This window comes from Dioscorea cayenensis, chromosome 12 (assembly GCF_009730915.1).
Source record: "Dioscorea cayenensis subsp. rotundata cultivar TDr96_F1 chromosome 12, TDr96_F1_v2_PseudoChromosome.rev07_lg8_w22 25.fasta, whole genome shotgun sequence".
NCBI classification, from domain to species: domain Eukaryota; kingdom Viridiplantae; phylum Streptophyta; class Magnoliopsida; order Dioscoreales; family Dioscoreaceae; genus Dioscorea; species Dioscorea cayenensis.
Window position 1 is genome coordinate 12,834,054 of NC_052482.1, and position 20,580 is coordinate 12,854,633.

Below are 20,580 nucleotides of genomic sequence, written 5' to 3' on the forward strand. Positions count from 1 at the left end.
TATTTTCAATCATAAATACACTATTACCTAAACTGACATTATGCATATCAGTGGATAAGAAGAATAATGTGAAAACATAGATAGTAACAAAGATAATGTGTTCTTAATTTGTGCATCACAGTAAAATAAAAGTTAGCACCACAACCACATCAAGTTTCATGACACAAATAATTCTTATGTAGACTAGATTTCCAAACTGCTCTTCATTATTATGGATCAAAAGACAACGCTGCCAACTTACAAATAAAGAATAATGGTTCTTCTTCTTCTCTAATATCTAAGTAGATCATATGAGTGAATACTATAAGAACATAATCTTGGAAAAATGAAAGCATTGGCATAATAAGCAATTACCTCTCACCTGTTCAAAACCACATCCTTTGTTCGTGTAGTAAAGGATCTCATGAATTTATCCATATTTAAACTCCAGTTAGGTGGATCCAGTGGCACATAGACCTAATCGAAGCAAATTTACAGGTCATTAGTGAAAGTGGTACAACAGACACGTAGAATAAGCATTAGAAGCTTAACTGACCCAAAGTATGACACATGAAGGATTTGGTCTAGACATTTTAATTTAATTCAGCAAATAATACATCAACAACTCAATTATGCAGTTTTTTATAACTAACTCACAGGCACTCCTCCAGCTAGACTGATGCTTGTTTCATAAGTTACATAAGCAGGATCAAACAACAAAACTTCATCACCTCGATCTATTACTGTTTCAAAGCCATCCAATGTCCTGAGTTTTCATCGTTTAAAGTGTGTTTAGATGGAAGAAAAACAGAGGAAAAGAGAAGCAATAAGACATTTGTTTTTCTCTTCCTTTGGTTTCCACTTTCCATCAATTACAATACCACATTTAAAAAAAAAACTACACACAAGAATGAAAAGGAACAAATAACATACTTGCAAACACTGTTGCCGCAAATGCTTCAGTCTGGCCACAGGAAAACACATAGTCAGTAAGAGGATCAGTATCAAGACCATAACTCTCTTTCATCTTCATTCCCGACAAATCACAAACTCCTTGCACATGCCTGAAAAAACCAATTTTCACTTGTAAAAACATAAAATAAGAAGATAAACATCAAAAATAAGATCATAGACTTAATAAAGTTACAACAAGAACTGAAATGAAAAACTCATGTAAAAGCATTAAAGGCCATAACTTGCTTTCATCTTTAGGCCAACAAAACTCCAATCCCTTAAACATGCCTAAAAGCAAACAATTTTCCCTACTAATAGCATGAAATAAGAACAGAAGCATTAAGAACAAGGCTAAGATTTGAATAAAGTTACAAAAAGAACAGAACAGAAAACAAATTTCCAAGTGGTTAGTATGAAAATCACAACTTTCTTTATCTTCCCCGCCAACAAATCACAAACTCCTTGCCAATTCCTAAAACCAAGTTTCACCGCTTAAAAAAAATGAACTAAGAATGTCAACATTTACAATAATCATTGGAACGAAAAGGTAACCTTTGTGCAAAAACCAACTTTCACAGATTAAAACATAATGTAAGAACAGAAAAATCAAGACCAAAAAGAATTGAAGAAATTCACAAGAATGTTTGAGAGCTGAGTGAGAGAGAGAATGCCTGTATTGATTGAGGTCCTTTTCAATGGCGGAGATGGCGGCGTTCTTGACGGAAAAAGGGGCAGGGAAGTCGGGAAATCCCTCGGCGAGGTTAATGGCTCCGCAACGCTGCGCTAAGTGGGAGAGCTCTTGGATTGGCGATGGTTTGAGCTTCCAAGCAACTTGCGAGAGCTTCTCCTCCATTGCGCTCTCTTTCAAGCTCGATTTTTATCTTTTGTGATAATGTGTTTTTTTGGGGAAACACCCTCTATTTTATAATTTTAAGCAACAGATTAAATTTTGGTGTATTTAAACGTATATATATATAACTCCATTCGGTAAAAATTTCCATGATAAACTTAGATCGAAACAATTGATTTTTCCAAAGTTTATCACTCTTCAAAAATGGCGACCTCCGTTCCGAAACCTCCGGATCCCCGTTCCTCTCCTTTGAAACCTCCGGACTCTCGCCCCCCTTCCGCTACCAAACCTGGCCTTTCCTGGGCTAAAGTTGTTGGCTCTCCCTCTTTATCCTCCTTTGAAAACCCTCCTCATCTCCAAAAATCTCACTTCGATCGTCTGAAAAACTCGATTAAGACCTGCATCTCTCTTGACCGTGAGCAATGGAACTCCGCTCGAAACATGATGCATTCTGCCCTCTATGCCAAGTTTTTGGGCAAATCTCTTCCTCTTGACCAGGCTAAGCTTGCCATGGCTGATGCCTGGAAGGGACTTGGCGAGTTCTCGGTCTCTGACCTTCCGAATGGATTCTACTTTATTAACTGCGAGACTCTTGATATGCAGGCTAAGCTTCTCTGGGAAGGCCCTTGGACCATTGATGGTTGTATCTTACAAATCTCTGAATGGAAGGAGTCTTTCCAGCCGGCGTTTGAGAAGCTCTCGACGGCGGCAGTATGGATTCAGCACCACCATCTTCCTATTGAACTCTGGCTTGGGGACATTCTGGAATGCATTGCTTCCCAGTTTGGGAGGTCCTCAAGATTATAAATCTGTGTGGAAATTGATCTTGATCTCCCTCTCCAGAAAGGAGGATTGTGGCATCCTCACTGTCCAAAACTTTTAGTGTCACAGGAGAGAGTGCTAAATTTAGCACACTCTAAACCTTTCACGTTCTAAATTTGCCCGTATCTGTGTGGAAATTGATCTTGATCTCCCTCTCCAGAAAGGGACTTGGGTTAAATATGGTGATAATTCGGTTTTTATCATTGCACTCTATGAAAAACTCCCGGTTTTTTGTTTCAGCTGTGGACGGGTGGGTCATGGCGAATCCAATTGTACCTTCATTAGCAGCCGGAAGGGGGGATCTGGTTCTCAGCCACCCGCGGTCTCCCCGGAGATTGCGATGGAGGTAGATGATCAACACCGGCCCCCTAGCGTGGCTACTGAAAATATAGAAGACTGTATGATGTTGAATGATAATCAGACCTTTGACATTCCTCCCGGGGTTGATGATGATTCCCCTAGTTTTGGTGCTTGGCTGAAACCCCGTAGCCGTTCTGGCCGTGGTCGTGGCCGCGGTCGCGGTGGCGGTGGCTTCTCCACTGCTAGCTCTGTTCGTCGTGACGGGAACGATGTCCAGATTAGTGACACATGTAAGAATCAACCGTCTATCTTTGCGTCACGTGGCGGGGCCTCGCGACGTGGTGCTTCATCGGGCCTTCTTCCGAATTGCGCTGCTTTCCCGCATCTCGAGAAGGCCAAGGCCGTTGAATCAATCCCGAACGTTGACACAGGGTCTGCGCCTCATCCCGAGGAACACCCTTCTGACACTTCTCTGAGTCCCAATGCTCTTGCTGTCAGCTCTTTTGTTGCAGAGCCGGGTCCCATCGTTTTGTTCGATAATTCCAAAGCTCCAAACCCTACGCCTTCCTCTGGAGTGACTGTTGGCTTGAGATTATCTCCTAACTCATCACTTCCAACCCACTCTCACTCCTTTTCTCATCAAAGCTTTTTAGAACAACCCCTTTTGCTCTCATCCTCTGCTCAGAATAATATTACTGATCCCACTCACTCTTCTCTGGTGGAAAGAGTTAAATCTGCTCTCCTCCCGGACCCTCCACCTGATCTTCGGATGGATTGCCCGGAGGACTCTGGTGATGCTGGTTCTTCTTTCGGCTCGGAGGACTCTGGGGCCTTCCCGGAGCCGGATGATGATATGATTCTTTCCCATTTTCAAAAAGACATCAAGTTGGAGGCCCTTGCTCGGCGTGCTCCAACTAAAAACATGAGCCGTCTCAAGAAAAGGAAATCCTCCCCTTACTCTTAAACCCTCTTCCTCTTTGTTCGAGTTTCTTAACTGGTTTGTTCATGAATTTGAAAATTATTTGCTGGAACTGTCGTGGGGTTTCCAACCCTCATACTCTAGATCGTATTCGTGATTTTATTCGTCGTTTGAAACCTCTAATTATCTGTCTTGTTGAAACCAAAGCTGACACTGACCGCTCTCTTCGTTTCTGTAATAGATTTGCTCGATCTTGGGATTGGGCTGCTATTCCTGCTCAAGGGCTCTCTGGGGGCATCATTGTTCTCTGGTCCCGTAGCATCGGTTTGGTTACTCCTATTGCTGCAACCCGCATGTCCCTTAATTTAGTGGTCTCTTCTGTTGAGGGCTCCTGGATCCTCTCCGTGATTTATAATTCGCAGGTCATTTTCTACCATCGGCTCTTATGGCGAACACTTGCTGGAGTCAATAGCATTCATCTTTCCTGGCTTCTTGCCGGGGACTTTAATGCTGTCCTATCCGTCCATGACTTCAAAGGGGGTTCTTCTAACTCTTATGATTATAAATCTCGTCTTTTCTCTAGCTTTATTAACAGTGCTAATCTTCTTGATCTTGGCTTTGTGGGTTCGCGTTTCACCTGGTGTAACAACCAAGTGGGGTTGTCATGCCGGTGGGCGCGTCTTGATCGTTTTTTAGCTAATCATGATTGGATTGCTTCCTTCTCTTCTCTTGAGAATCTTCACCTTCCCCGCTCCTGCTCTGACCATTGCCCTCTCCTTCTCACGGCGTGCACCCACACTCCTTCTAAGAGCTCCATTTTCCGGTTTGATAATACCTGGTTTGAATATTCTTCTTGCCATAATATTATTTCTAATGCTTTTCAGGTGATCTCTTCTTCCTCTCATTTGCACTCCCTGCACCACTGCCTTCACCGGGCTAAAAATGATCTCATTAAATGGCGTATTTCTGGTACTCGTTCCATCGATTCTGAGCTTTCACATCTTGAAATGGAGATTAAGAATGTTGAAGATAGCGAGCTGCTTTGTCCTGACCCGTGGCATCGCACCTGGCTCCGTTGTCTGCGTAATCGTCATAATGCCCTCACTCGCCAAAATTCCATTTATTGGGCTCAGAGGGCTAGAATGTTGTGGCTCAATCTGGGCGATCTCAACACCTCTTTTTTTCAACGGACTGTCAAAGCTCGTCAGGTTAAAGCCAAAATTCACTCCCTCCGCGACAACTCGGGTAACATTCTTACTTCTCGCGAGGATCTTGAGCGTCTTTTTATTTCTTTCTATCAGTCTCTGTGGGCCTTCCCCTCCTCCCTCCCCCTGGACCACCTTGTTTCCATTCTCCCGGACGATTTACCCAGGCTGGTTGCCGATGACAAGGAAGAGTTAATCAAATCTGTCACCAAGGGGGAGGTTTTCCGAACCCTTAGGTCCATGCCTCGTGGTAAATCCCCTGGGCCGGATGGCTACAATGTTGAGTTCTTTCTCTTCTATTGGAACATCTTGGGAGATCATATCTTTAATGCTATCTCTAGTTTCTTTGCTTCAGCCATTCTCCCTAACTCTTGGGGTAAAACTTACATCGTCCTTATCCCTAAAGTTGTTCACCCACAAAAGGTCTCTGATTTTCGCCCTATTTCTCTCTGTAATGTCTGTTATAAGCTGATTTCTAAAATTTTAGCTGAGCGTCTCAAAAAAGTTCTCCCTAAATTAATCGGGCCCGAGCAGTCTGGCTTTCTTGCGGGTCATTCTATATTTGATAATATTATTGCTGTTCAAGAGATGGTCCACTCTTTGGAAACTGACCGCTTTAGCCCCCCTAGGATGCTTATTAAAGTGGATATTGAGAAGGCTTTTGACACCGTTGAATGGAACACGATCCTAGCAACCCTCCATAGAATGAACTTTCCTGAGATTTGGATTTTCTGGATCAAGTCTTGCCTATCCTCTGCTTCCTTTTCCTTTTTTTTCAATGGTAAACCCAGCTCTTGGATTAGCAGTAGTAGGGGGGTTAGGCAGGGGGACCCCATCTCCCCCCTCCTCTTCCTTCTAGTCACTCAAAACCTTTCGGCCATTCTAAATCGCGCTCTTCACAATAATTTCCTCTCTGGTTTTGATTCTAGCCTTCCTAAGAACATTAATCATCTCATGTTTGCTGATGACTTGATCCTTATTACCAAGGCTTCCAGACAATCCGCTAGGAACATCCTGTTTTGTCTTAACTTGTATGCATCTATCTCGGGTCAAAAGCCCAATCTCCTTAAATCAGCTATTTATCTCCCTAGCTGGTTTAATAAGAGAGTCTCTAAATCCATTGCTCGCATTTTGGGCATCTCTCTTGGGCACTTTCCCTTCATTTACCTGGGGGCTCCTATCTCTCCTACCCGTCTTCCTGTTCGTCACTTCCAGTCTTTGATTAACAATACCTCCACAATTATCAACAATTGGAATCACTCCAACATCTCCCAAGCTAGCCGCATAGTTCTTCTTAACGCTAATGTTTTCTCTCTTCCTGTCTATCTCTTGTCTATTTTCTATCTCCCTGACTCGATCCTGGATTCCATCTCTAAATTGGCTCATTCTTTTCTATGGGGTAGGAATGGTAGGGATTGTGGTTTTCATTCCATTGGTTGGTCCACTGTGACTCTTCCTAAATCTGAGGGGGGCCTCGGCCTGAGAAATCTTAGAAATGCCAGACTCGCTCTTTTGGCCAAACATGTGTTTTCTATCGCTAATAATGCTGACAAAGTTTGGGTTTCTATTTTTCTTCACAAATATCAAAATTGGGGCATTTGGAACAACAATTCTTACTCTATCTCCTCTTCTTTTTACAAAGCTGTCTCTAAATCTGCTACCACTCTGGGGTCTAACTTCAAACTCTCTATTTGCAATCCTAACCTTACTCATACTTGGGATGATCCGTGGCTGTTGGATCTCCCTCTCAACCGCAAGCCCACTTTTTTTAATATGCATCTCGTGGACAATTTTCATATTCAAACTTGTTTTTCGGAGGGTTCTTTCAATAAGCAGGTCTGTTCTGATTTACTTGGTTTGGACTTGAATGATACCTGTTTTAATGAGATTACATTTGACCTTACTTGTTTGAATGAATGGGTGTGGGGTCCCCTTCCTTCTAAGGTTTCTACTATATCGGCTATCTATGAATTTCTTAACTCTGTGGGGGATGGGCATAGTCACTGGACTGGTTGGATGAACATCTGGAAACTCAAGGTGGTGCCTAGGGTTAAGCTCTTCATTTGGAAAGTTGCTCATGGCAAGCTTCCCACTAATGCTTATCTTTATAACCTGAACATTGGTCCTCCCAACCCTTGTCATTTTTGTGGGTTGCATGCTGAATCCATTACACACTTGCTCTGGTTTTGTCGTTACAGCACTCTTTGTTGGAATATTTTGTTTAGTAGGTTGGGGCTGGTTTCCCTCTCTCTCAACTCTTTGGCCAATGGTTCTTGGCTTACCTCCAAGTTAAATTGCAGATTCAATTCTGACTTCGCCAGAGCTATCATTGCCACGAATGCTTGGTTAATTTGGACCTCTAGATGCAACTTGGTTTTTCAACAGATGGCCCCTAACTTCAGCTCTCTTCCTGACAAAGCCTGGTCCATGGTTCTTAATTTCTTTTTGGCTAATGATCTTCTTTGCAGGCATTCCTTGCTGAACTTTCGTCCTGCAACCCTATCCATTTTTGTCTCCTCTGATGCGGCTTGGAATCATTCGACGGGTAAGGATGGCTTCGGTTTCATTATCTACACTAATTTTCACTCCATTCTTCTTGCAGGTGCTGCCTGTGGTTCTTGCTCTTGCCCTCTGGAAGCAGAGCTGCGGGCAATCCATCTTGCGGTGCATCATTGCTTCCTTAATTGCTGGCAGCCGAGCGTACTCTTCACTGACTGTTTGAATGCCATTCATCTACTCCAAAGCTTCAACAACACGACGGCCTGGCGTCTCTCTTCTTTGGTTCGGGACATCAACATCTTGACCCAGCCTTGGACCGGCTTCATCCTCGAGCATTTCTGTCGGGATTTAAACTCAATTGCAGATCATCTCGCGCACTTTGGGAGTGCCAACCCTTCTCTATCCCTCTTCGCTCAAGGGCGTGACCGACCCCGCTGGCTTGAAGACGTCTGCTCTTCATTTCATCTATCGTTTTAATCTTTGTTTCTCCTTTTTAGTTCGTTGTAACTCGTTTTGCAAAAACGATATATATATACTTTTGAAAATTGGAAGGAGAGATTTTATTTAAATGATTTTTGGAGGGCTGCCATCTTTTGAATTATTTTTGATTTTTACAAGATGTATATCTCTGGGTTTAAACTTTATAGATTTATCTTGAGATTGAAATTTTTAAATTGAAAAATTTTTTTAGAAAAAGAAATCTAACATGCTGGGATTTTGGCTTTGATTAAAAAAGCAATTATGAAATAAACTTTCCACTTTGATGAAAATTAATGAAGGATTAATTTTAGAGAGGAAAAAAAAATTGAAAAATTGATTCCAAATTATAGTTTCCGAGCATTCAAGTTTTTGTGTATTACAGTTTCATTGTTGTATGCGTACATCATATGCAAATTATATATTGTTTTATGTTGATTAGTACTTAGGAGTTTTATGTTGATTAGTACTTAGGAGTTATTATAACATGATAATCAACTTTACAATATGATAATTGGTATTTTAATTCGTTCATAAGTCCAAAGTTAAAGGTTCAAATCTCTCTTAACATAAAAATTGATGGTTTGTAGCTTGTCCACATCCATTAAAAAAAAGGCTTGATGTATTTAATTAGTAATAAAAAAAATTATGGATTATATATATATATATATATTTCTAAATTAATGGTATAATTGGTAAGTTTCACAGAGGCGTTTGTTGCTTCTTTGATCCAATTCAAAGAGATATATTTGGATTTGAAATTCATTATTTTGTTTTGTTTCTGTTTAAAAACTATTTTTTTAGCAATATAATTTGATTATGTAGAGTGTGAATTAGGTAAATTGTTTTTTATCAAATAATAAAAAATTGTGACAACTACTGTGTAGTAAGGCGGGTAGGCAAAGTATCAAAACCCTAGGCCATAGTATTGTAGCAATACTTTTCATTCATTGTTCTTGAGCTTAGGTATTATTTACAGTACTATTCAAATAGATCCCATGTGGGTCCTCTATAAAAGGCATTGTATTCCTCCTCTCCAGGATTGCATGTTATGTTTGGGCGATTTATTAGTTTAGTATAGTTCTTACAAATCTTTTGGGCGTGAATATAGTAAATTTTCATTACCCCATATGACACCTGATCGAGTTAATAAACCCATGGATAATCGATAAGCCACCATAATTAGTGCACCTCCGTACTTACTTGTCCCTTAAAAAACTTTAAGTGGGACACACTTGTCACCTATTGTAAAAAAAAAAATGTCACATTTGGTTGCAAAATATTCACTTTTTCTCTTTTGAAAATTTTTCATGTGAAATTATGTTTTTGATGATAGTCTAATGTGAGGTAACTCACTTCTTCTAGTTCTTGTAATCAATGTGTAAAAAAATAAATTATATGATTAAATATAAATTATTTTGTTAATATTTATGATATTGATTATGTTAGGATTAGGTTAGTTGCTAAAGACTGTTTGGTTTAGTGGTACATGACATTTTGTATAATGTGTTTGTGTTCTGCTAAGGAGGCGAGTTCAAACCTTAATTCACACATGGGTGAAGGCATGTGAAATAGACTTGATGCACTTTCCAAAAATAGTTTATCATTACATGACTTTAATGAGAGGAAAATCTTCTAAATAAAATCTCCACCTTGATCTTCATATCCCTTGAAGCTTCATTAATATTTTGCCACATCATCATCCTTGTAACCTCTTCCTTTGATGAGTCACCACATGCCACATCACCTTCCTCTTGCCATGTCATAACTTGGCTTGTCAAATAGTACCAATCCACGTCATCAGACTTAACAATATATATATCATAATAGATAAAGATATTGATTAAATAAAAATATAAATCTATACTTTTCTATGAATTTATTTTAAGTTCAAACTTTTAGTTTTACCTGAACTTTGGTTATATTAAACTCTAAATAGTTTGGAGTATGACTAGAACTTTTCTTCTGGTCTAACTTGGAATAATGAAGCTATAAAAGTAAAATTGTTATCCTAATGTATGAGTTTTACATCCAACAACAACATAGTTTTTTTTTTTTTTTGACAAAGTTGATAAGCGGGTAGTTACTGTTGGGTTAGCCCAAGATTCCTAATAACATCATAGTGTAAAATAATCACTACATAAAAAATATATGAAAAAAAATCATGTATATTTCTTTCTCTAAATTATTAATATATATATATTTTTTTGTGCAGATGGGAGACTATGAGATCAAATACAGGAATAACAGGACCTATAGGATTATCTTTAGGAGATGAAGAAAATTTTATAACACCTGTTCGAAGGGTGCTTGATCAAAATAGAGGAATCAGTGAATCACAAGTTCAAAATTCATTAATACCATATCAAGGGAATAATAGTATTCAAAATAGAGGAATTAGTGAAACATAGGTTCAAAATTCATTAATCCCATATCAAGAAAATAATAATAATAACAATAATAATTTTCAAGTTGAATGCAATGACACAAGAAATCAACTTGAGAATACAATAATAATAATAATAATATTCAAGTTGAATGCAATGACACAAGAAATCAACTTGAGAACACCAAAGCTTCGCACGTGCCAGCATTGAAACTCAAGATTTGTTCTTGGCAGGTGAGTTATATTACTCTTATTTATCTTTCATATAAATAAATTAACCCTTCTTTGATATATTTAATTTGTGTATTAGGTATGTATTTAACTTTCTAGGGATGTTTAAAGGTAGCCGTTAAAGCATAATTTAACGGTTGTTATTTATAGAAGTGGTTTACAAATTTTACTATTAATTATTTGTTGCGACATCATCAAATGCTATTAAGCACTGTGAGATACTGTTAACTACTATTAGTTAATGTACATGAATGAATAGTGTTGTTAGATACAAATCTAACTACTACTGTGGAAGGTCTCTAAAGGACGCATCCTCACATATGTATATATATATATAAACATCAATCTTTTACCCATTGGTTTTCTAGAAGGGTGAGAGCCATGGCTATGGAAAGATAGACCTTTCTCAGCATGTTTTTTTTATCAAATACAAAGATTCGAACTTTAAACTACATGTTTAAGATACTTAGTTGATTTTTTATATATTTTACTATAATAGTTATTTTATATTTTTAAAATATTTAATTTGCTCTTTCCATTCAAGCAACATTATTTCTTATATTGCATGTTGTTGAAATATATAATTATTTTATTATATGTATATCAAATTAATTACATTAACTCAAATAGATTTTTGATTTGTTTAAGCAAATAATTTTGAGTTTGATTTTTGTATATGTAAAAAACACTCATTGGCAAAGGTTTATCTCTTATAAGCTTCCCAATATCTCACCCTAAAAGCCTAGTTTAAAAAAAAAAAAAAAACTTTTTTAACAATTTATATTTTTTTAATAAAAAAAAGAAAGCAAAACCTAAAAAACTTTTATGACCATCATTATTCTTTTGAACATTGTTATCATTTTTAAATTAAGCTAGAGTTACATATTAAAAATTATAATCATTTTTTTTATTGTGACATTTTATTTAGAAAGAAACAAGAAGCGATGGTGAGATTAAATTATTAGCAATATTTTATTATTTGAAGAAAAGAATCATTTGGGAAATATTAAAAATCAGGATGGGCAGGAAAAGGAAGCTAGAGATGAGATTTGATGATATTTTAAACATGGAAGCAATTTTCATGAAAGGAAGAACAAGTATTCTCAGAGTTGAGGTTTCTCCATGAATTACTAAACCTTTTCAATATTTATTATACAAATGTGTATACATATATAGCTAAAGTTTATGTTAAATTATGTGATATTAGCTGAAAAGAGTTCCTGAGATGGGTATTGAAAAAGAACCTGAACATGGCAAACATACTATTTGGATTGGAGAAGATGATTTCACTAGAGGCCAAGTACATGTGAACATGTAAGTAATAGTTTGACATTGATATTTTTTTTTTTTAAGGAAAATTTTATTAAAGAGAAAATTTTGTGGTTTCCCAATTTTACGAAATAGAGATATAAATTCTGTTTTCTTTTTCATTTTTAATCTATGTGATTTCTCCGGATAACATAAAAAGAAAAAAAAAATAACGGTATTAAATCTTCCTTATTTGGCAGGGGTAAAATTGTCCATCTAGTTAAAAATATGCCACATGGCCTAAAAACAGCATAATCGTAAACATAATTTTCTTTGGTTCATATGATTTTTAGGTTTTTCCTTTGTGAAATTTTGAGAGGGATTAATTATAAAGGGGAAAAAAAATTATGCCACATGGCCCAATTTTTAAATGAAATGATAATTTTGCTTTTGCCAAATAAAAAAATTAATATCATTAACAGTTTTTCCTATTTTTGTTAAATGAAGAAACTACATAGTTTAAAAAACAGAAAAAAAAAAAAAAGAACCTTCGCCCTTATGACTGGGGAATCATAATTTTTTTTAACGTTTTTATAAAATATGGATAAGTAACGTCTTAGGGCCGTGCACAAGGATGAAGTTAATTCCTCAATGCATTTATGCCCTCACTCCACGTGAGTTGAGGTGCAAATCTTTATAGACATAGACACAGGTGGCCTATAAAAGGGAGTCAGCGCCATTAAACCAAGAGATTGTTGGCTGATATTGATAATTAAATAAATGTTTGTTTGATTAATTTGTGTGATTTATTGTTTTAGGATTTATGAGGTTGAGTTTGAAGAAGGAATTTTGGAGCAGCACTATGAAAGACTTTTGATTGTTGAGCCTCGATTCCGTGGGATCAATCAATTAAATTCATCCATGGAAGGTAAATTTATCTAATTAACATTTAAATTCAAATGTTTGTTTTAATTTTTTTTTTGTTTGTTTTTGATGTTAATCAATCTTTATTTGAGCAAAGGTTCAACCTTCGAACTGATAAGGAATAATGTTGGAAGCTTAGCAAATCATGTCAACTTCAATAATCCAGGTATTATTCCAACAACCCACATAGAAGCTTAGGATTTAATATCAATCACACTGACCACACCACTAAAGGTTTGGTTTGCGGGACCCTTATTGCTCGGGTTCAAAACACGCTGAATGTAGTGGTACGAAAGGGTTCCTAGCTATGAGTGCGGGCTTACAACCCAATCTCCGTTCCAATAGGGTGAGGACACATGGGTTGAATAATCAATTCTCTATTGTATACATGCCCTTTAATGTATATGTATTTGTTGTATTTGTCAAAAAAAAAATTATAATTATAATAATGTCAGTTTCATAGGTTTAAATATTAAACCAATAATAACTGCTACCTCTTGTCCAAACTAACTGCCACTTTAAATATTTTTATTTTATTTCAAATTAGTTATCAATTGTAATAATTCTACCTTATTAATTATGATTTTTTTTTCCAAATTTATCCACTTTATTTAACAAAGGTTATTTAAAAAGAGAGCGCATACTAATTGTATTCAAATGAAAGTAAATAATCACAACACAAGAGTAAAATTTTCCTATAATACTATTTTTTTTTCTAAAATTTAGGAGTTTTAATAACCCTCTTAATCTTTATGTAAAGCATAAAAATGTGATAGATAATTTAGACCAGGGCCAGTAGTAATTTTTCTTTATTTAACTTTTCATTTCCTTGACAATGTTAACAAGTATAAGAGATGAAGCTTTTGCCTAAATGCAGTTGTAAATGTCCAACCAATCAATGGCTTTGGATCTTTTGGTGATCAAAGACAACTAACAAATGAGTTTGCATCTATCCAAAAGACTCTAGCAAATAATGAAGTGCATTTCGGATTGAGTGAAGGACCTGAAGGCCTAAGAGCGGAAATAACTGAAAATAACTCACTAACAATGAACGGTAACTCTGTTTTTTTTTTTATTGTATTTTTTACTTTCAATTCATCGACAATATTGATAAATCTATTGAATGAAATTTCTATTTAAATGCAGTTTTAAACTCCCAACCAAGTAACAACTTTAGAAATCTCGATGAGATTTCGACATATAATGGATTGCATCATAGATCAAATGAAATTGCAAAAGAGCAAATTGTCCAAAATGTAGACTTTCAAAAGATGAAGGATCCAATGAATAATAACTTAAGGCATTCCCTAGATGAGAATAATAGCAACCCTCTTCCAACTAATGAGGAAGGCATTCCCTAGATGAGAACAATAGCAACCCTCTTCCAACTAATGAGGAACTTCAAGATATATTTGTGAATGATGACTTTACTACTATAAATTGGTCATTCGATGATTTTGATTTTCCTTATATGTAATTTTTTTAAACAAACATTGTAATTTTTATAGAATAAATTTAAGTTTAAACATATTGATTTGTTTTTCTTTCTAATATTTATAGTCAAGTTGTTTTTTTTTTCCTTTTCTATTTTCAACAACTTATAACTTTTTTTTTATTTCTTATTCTACGGTTTTACTGTATCTCTCTCCATTTTTAATGAGGTTTTTTTTATTCCCTTAGTCAACACTCACTTTTTGTTTTTAAAAAAATGATTTATTTACTTTATTTATATTATGTATAATCTTTTAATTCTCACTACTTTCCCAAAAATGCCCTCATGCAATGATATTTTCACATTATATATTAAATTAAAATGTTATTATTATTGTTATTTTAAATCCTCACCACATTGCTAGATATGCCCTCACGGAATTTAAAAAAAAAAAGTAAATTTCCTAAAAATATTGGAGAAATTTCTTTTGTTACTATTTTATTTATTTTTTTATTTTAGAATTATAGAAAATACAGTTTTATTTCAGCAAAAAAAAACCCCACTCTAGGGGCATTTATGTCTAATCATAGAATACATCATGCTTGCTTTGACTTTATATGCTTTTGACTGCTTTCAAAATTTAAATGAAATTAGTAGCAGTTCATATGGAATACATTGTAAGTAGATTTGATATTTGTAGGGAGGATGAGAGAACATCCAAGGTGAATGCACATATAAGAACTGCATCGATCAATAAGCGAGAACAATTTCCCTTGGCACAGAGATGTGAAATAAGGCTTTTTTTTTTAATAATGTGTTTTTTTATTTAATTACAAAAATAGGTATATTTTAAATTATTTACGAAATTAGATAAAACGGTAAGGGTGAAACCGGTGTTAGTGTATTTTGTTAGAAAACGCATACCGTTTTAAGTGTTTGGGTAGAAAACAGTATGAAGCATACCATTTTTGTTATTTTAATTTTTTTAAAAAAATTGTTTTTAATGAAAATGGGATTTATCATCCCGTTTTCAGTGCTAATGCACTGAAAACCGGACAATAAATCCCTTTTTAATTTTTTATATATTTTTTAAAATTTTATACAATTTATCATTTTAACCCTTTATTTGTTTTTAGTGGTAATTGCCAAAAACACCCTAGAAGTTTTCAATATGTACGGTTTGCCCTCTTAATTTTGAGTATCCCTAAAAACCCATTCCTTTTGAATCCACTTATTTTCAAACCCCTCAAACATGTAACGGTGTGAAAAAGAGTTAGTTTTGGATTGATTGGACGATAATATCCCTTGCTTGGGAAGTTGTGGCAACCATCACATGGTTTGAAATGACCATAATGCCCTTTGACTGTAACCACTTTGGCCTGGTAAGATATAAGTGGAGAGGAACCCGAGATAACTTCATTACTAGCGCAACCTTTGTCCTCTCTTCGCCTCTTCATCTTTCACCTCTTCGCCAAGCTTCTCATTCCTGGACATCTTCTCTTGGGTCTGATTATCATTCGACTGATCAACCGTAGGAGAACTTCCGGTTTTCATTCCATACAAGTCATTAGTTTGCGCTCGAAGGTAGGGAGGTAAGTTGGAACAAACGAAGAAGATCTGTGAATGTATTTTTTTTAGTTTTTTTTGCCATTTGATTTGTAATGTAATCGGTTACAAAGAAAGATTTTTCGGTTTTTATGCTGTGATTATGGGTTGATCTGGTAGTTAGGCATGACTAGGGTTTTGTTTATCATTTTTCTCTATCTATGCAACCCAAAGCGATAATGTTGTATTTAAGGAGATATTTTTTTCTTTGGACATGTCATTTGTTATGCAATCTCACATGTGTGTTTACTCCATGGTGATGTCTAATTTGTGTAATGTATGTTTCCCCCTTTAATTTGACATGGTTATATTATGTGTGTTAGGTAAGTTATTTCCGTTTAAAAATTTTTGTTTCTGTTTAAGTTTACGAGTTTTCGTGTAACTTTGGTTTTTTCTGTTAAAAAAACTTATTCCTATTTAACAATATTGGTTCTTGTTAAAGTTTTCTAGTTCCTGTTTAACAATTATTATTTTTAGTTATGCATGTATTCTCATGCTAAATTAGAATTATTTTGTGTTTCATAGTTACTATGTCACTTAACTATCATTGTTTTTGCTTAGTCATCGATAGGATGCAAGATTTTTGGTTGTGACCAGCAACGTGGTAGCGACTACAGCGAACGCTTGTGAAGAACCTAAAATTTAAGCGTTAACGAATTAGTGTAAACTGTAACAAGTGTTTTTAAGCGAAAATGGTGTACGTTAAGCGTTATCAAATGTAATTAAAAGAAAACCTAATCAAATACGCAAGAACAAATCCATGTCCATGTAAATCGTTGTCCAATATCCAACAACAAAACTCCAGATTGATCAGACGAGGGTTCATTATAAGATCTTCTCGGAAGCAAGCGTTGTTAGGACCCATGTTGTCATCGCTCGAAGGCAAGTATGTAATAAGCCATTGAGAATGTGTGTTATAATTTCACATTGTATGTTAACATGTGTCTGGTAAGTTGTTTTTGCTTAGAAAACTCTTTTTTTATTTAAGTTTATTACTTTTCGTGTAACTTTGGTCTTTTTCGTTTAAAATAATTTGTTATTATTTAATAATATTCGTTATTGTTTAATTTTAAAGGTTATCTTTTAACATTATTACGTTTTGTTTAATTTAACGCAGAAGCTGAATCTGAATCCCTGGTAACATTAAAGATTAAATACAAAAATAAAATATTAAGTGAAAACTTCATTAATTGAGCAAAAACAGAAAATCCTAATGTGTACAAATAATGTGAACATAAAGGAGAGTCATACAAGGAAGAGATAGTCTGCAAGGAAAATATTGTATGATTCAATCAATCACACCTTCTTTGGTATGATTGAGAATCAATCAATCAATTAAACATTTTTGGTATGATTGATTGATCCTCAAATTATAACAAAAATGCATAATTGATTGATTCTCAATCATACTAAAGAAGGCATGATTGATTGATCCTCACATCATGCCATATAAGGGGGTGTTTGGATGCCAAGAGTGGATTGGGGGAGAAATGGATTGGGAGTGACATGAGGGGTAATGGAGGAGGAGTGAGAATGAATGATGTGTTTGGTTGGTAGGATTTGGAGAGTGTAATTTATTGGGAATGGAAAAAGTAATGAAAGTAGATATGGTAAAATGACACTTATGTCCCTCATCCATATAAATGATATTGTATATATAATAATGAGTTATTTTTAGTTATATATATTTTTTAATTATCAAAAATAAATATTTAATTTTATTATAATATAATTTCATTCTAATTTTTGGGATGAGATTTTAATATCATTAATTAGCTATTAATTAATGGTGTTAAATATAATGAGTTGTTTTTAATTATAATTTTTAAAACATTGAAAAAATGTAACTAGTTAATTATAAGAAATAACTATTTAATTTTATAATACTATAATTTTATTATAAGTATTATATTCAAATATTAATATTATTAATTAGCAAGTAATTAATGGTATTAACTATAATGAGTTATTTTTATTTATATTTGTGTAACACATAAAAAAAATTAACTAATTAATTATCAAAATAAATATGTGTAATAACATTGAAAATAATAATAATATGAAAATTTTTCCTTGCCATCTCTTTATTTTCTCTTGCCATATATGGCAATGGAATAATCATGTTTCCAAGCAAAAAAAAAGACATAAAGAAGGGCATATATGTCATTTCCCTGTCCAATCTTGGCCAATCCGCCCAATTCTTGGGGAGTGAGACTCACTCACATAGGTGAGTCTCACTCCTTCCACAATCCACCCTCATTCCCACTGATGTATGCCCAAAGAAGGGCTTACAACCACTCCCCCCTCACTCCTACTCCAATCTTGGCATCCAAACACCCCCTAACATTATGTGATTACATGCTTAATATATTATATTTTCATTTATTCATACATATTTTTATTTACATAATGTTGTTATCATTTAATATAAGCCTTTTGTGTTTATCATTAGTTATTTCTGTTTAAAAAGATTTCATACGAAACCATACTTAATCAACATGCATTAACTACTTTGAATATACTAAATAAAATACATTCAATAGTTCCAAAATGCGCGACAAAAGTATTTGTAACCAACATAACTAATCATTAATGCTTAGTCAGAGATAGGTCATTGAGAATGTGTGTTATAATTTCACATTATATGTTAACATGTGTCTAGTAAGTCTTTTTTTTTTTAGAAAACTTTGTTTCTATTTAAGTTTACACATTTTCGTATAACTTTGGTCTTTTCTGTTTAAGATAATTTGTTCTTGTTTAACTATATTAGTTATTGTTTAAGTAAACCCATTAACATATTTTGATAAAAGTAAACTTGTTAACTTAGACTGGAAATAATAATTTTAAACGGGACCCTATAACTTAAACAAGAACCAATATTATTAAACAGAAACAATTTTTTTTATACAGAAAAGACCAAAGTTACACGAAAAAGCGTAAACTTAAACAGAAACAGGAAAACTCCCATCGCACACTGGCTACAAATTAAAAGACTCATTTCAATTCATGCAAGTCAAAGGTCATGCTCTAAGTAGGGAGACAAGTTGGGAATGGATGAAGAAGATCAACAATGAGAATGTGCATGATTTGAACGCAACCCAAAATGAGAATATTGTGTTCAATGAGATCCTTTCTTTGGTTGTCTTTTGTTATGCAAACTTACACGTGTGATTCCATGGTGTTAACTTGGCAAGGAAGAGATGGTCCCCAAGGTCACACAAATGGCCAAAAGGATGAAAATGGAAAAATGACAAGACACCTTATAGGGGAACCAGAAAAACTCCAAGACACCAAATGGAATGAAAAATTCCAAAACACAAAGTGGGAAACAATAAAACTCCAAGAGTCCAAGATGAAAAATGGTTCAAAGTACAATTTTTAAAAAGATGATGTGATTGGATAATTCTTTTCCCACTACTGCCAAGGGTAAGGCTGGAATTCACTCAAACAAAGCTAGACAATGTGAGCTGCAAGGGGTAAAAATGAAGTGAAACCAAAAGGAAGGATTGTCTGGGATGTTCATAACTTAGAGGGGTTGTTTGGGAAGATTTGAAATTCATGAGGGGTAAACAATAATTTTTCCTTGTTTTTAATTATATTTTTATTTTTAATTACTGATTTTTTGCACTTTAACCCCACATTTCTTTTGTAATTATTTCAATAATTTATTTATGGTTTTTTTTAAACCAATTTTTTTTTTAAAAAAAATTGTTATTTAAATATAAAACATTATTTGAAATTAGAATTATTATTGTTAATTATTAAAATGGGAATTATTATTATTATTATTATTATTATTATTATTATTATTATTATTATTATAGGGAGAATTATTTTCAATTATTTTCTTGATGATTTCATTATTATTAAACAAGGAATTATTCCTAATTATTTTAGTAATAATTTAATTATTATTATTAGAGTGGGAATTATTTTAAATTATTTTATCAATATTTTGATTATTATTAGAGTGATAATTCTTGAAAATTATTTTTATTATTATTAGTAAATTATTATTATTATTATTAGTAAATTATTATTATTATTATTATTATAATTATTATAAGGAGAATTATTTTCAATTATTTTATTGATGTTTTCAAAAATAATAATAATAATTCCCGTTTTAATGATTAACAATAATAATTCTAATTTCAAATAATATTTTATATTTAAATAGCAATTTTTGTTAAAAAAAGTTGGTATAAAAAAACCACAAATAAATTATTGAAATAATTACAAAAGAAATATGGGGTTAAAGTGCAAAAAATCAGTAATTAAAAACAGAAATGTAATTAAGAACAAATAAAGGGTTAAAAAGATAAATTGTATAAAATTTTTAAAAATATATAAAAAAATGAAAAAGGGGATAGATTAATGCACTGAAAACATACCATTCATATTATATCCTGTCATTATATCCTGTCATTATTCGGTCCACTTCAAACATTAAATAGGATAACAAAATGCTATCTAATGGTTTATCTGGTGCGCATCAAACATCAGATAAGACATGCGCTTATCATGCCCATATCCTTTCCTACCCCTATCCAGTCCTCATATCATATCCATTCATATCCTATTCTGTCCACCAAACGGGCCCTTAGTATATTTCATACCGTTTTCTAACAAAATACACTAATATCGGTATCACCCTTACCATTTTACCTAAAATTGTAAATAATTTAAAATATACCTATTTATATAATTAAATAAAAAATCATATTATTTTAAAAAAAAGCGCCAAAT

General features: G+C 34.0%; 1 protein-coding gene across 1 annotated transcript; it reads left to right on the forward strand.

Annotated features, from left to right (window-relative positions):
* Window positions 1-11,640: 11,640 nt before the first annotated feature.
* On the forward strand, window positions 11,641-14,155 carry LOC120273171. Its single transcript, XM_039279814.1, has 6 exons — window positions 11,641-11,736; window positions 11,830-11,936; window positions 12,689-12,798; window positions 12,892-12,960; window positions 13,672-13,848; window positions 13,941-14,155. Exons 1-6 carry the CDS (start codon window positions 11,641-11,643, stop codon window positions 14,153-14,155), a joined length of 774 nt encoding a protein of 257 aa, XP_039135748.1.
* The last annotated feature ends 6,425 nt before the right edge of the window (window positions 14,156-20,580 follow it).

What these genes read in the sequence shown, in the direction of transcription:
- LOC120273171 (XM_039279814.1), top strand. Translation starts at nt 11,641, where the DNA reads ATGGGCAGGAAAAGGAAGCTAGAGATGAGATTTGATGATATTTTAAAC. An exon ending in GGCCAAGTACATGTGAACAT is followed by an intron (nt 11,937 to 12,688) that starts GTAAGTAATAGT and finishes TTATTGTTTTAG; the next exon opens with GATTTATGAGGTTGAGTTTG. An exon ending in ATTAAATTCATCCATGGAAG is followed by an intron (nt 12,799 to 12,891) that starts GTAAATTTATCT and finishes ATTTGAGCAAAG; the next exon opens with GTTCAACCTTCGAACTGATA.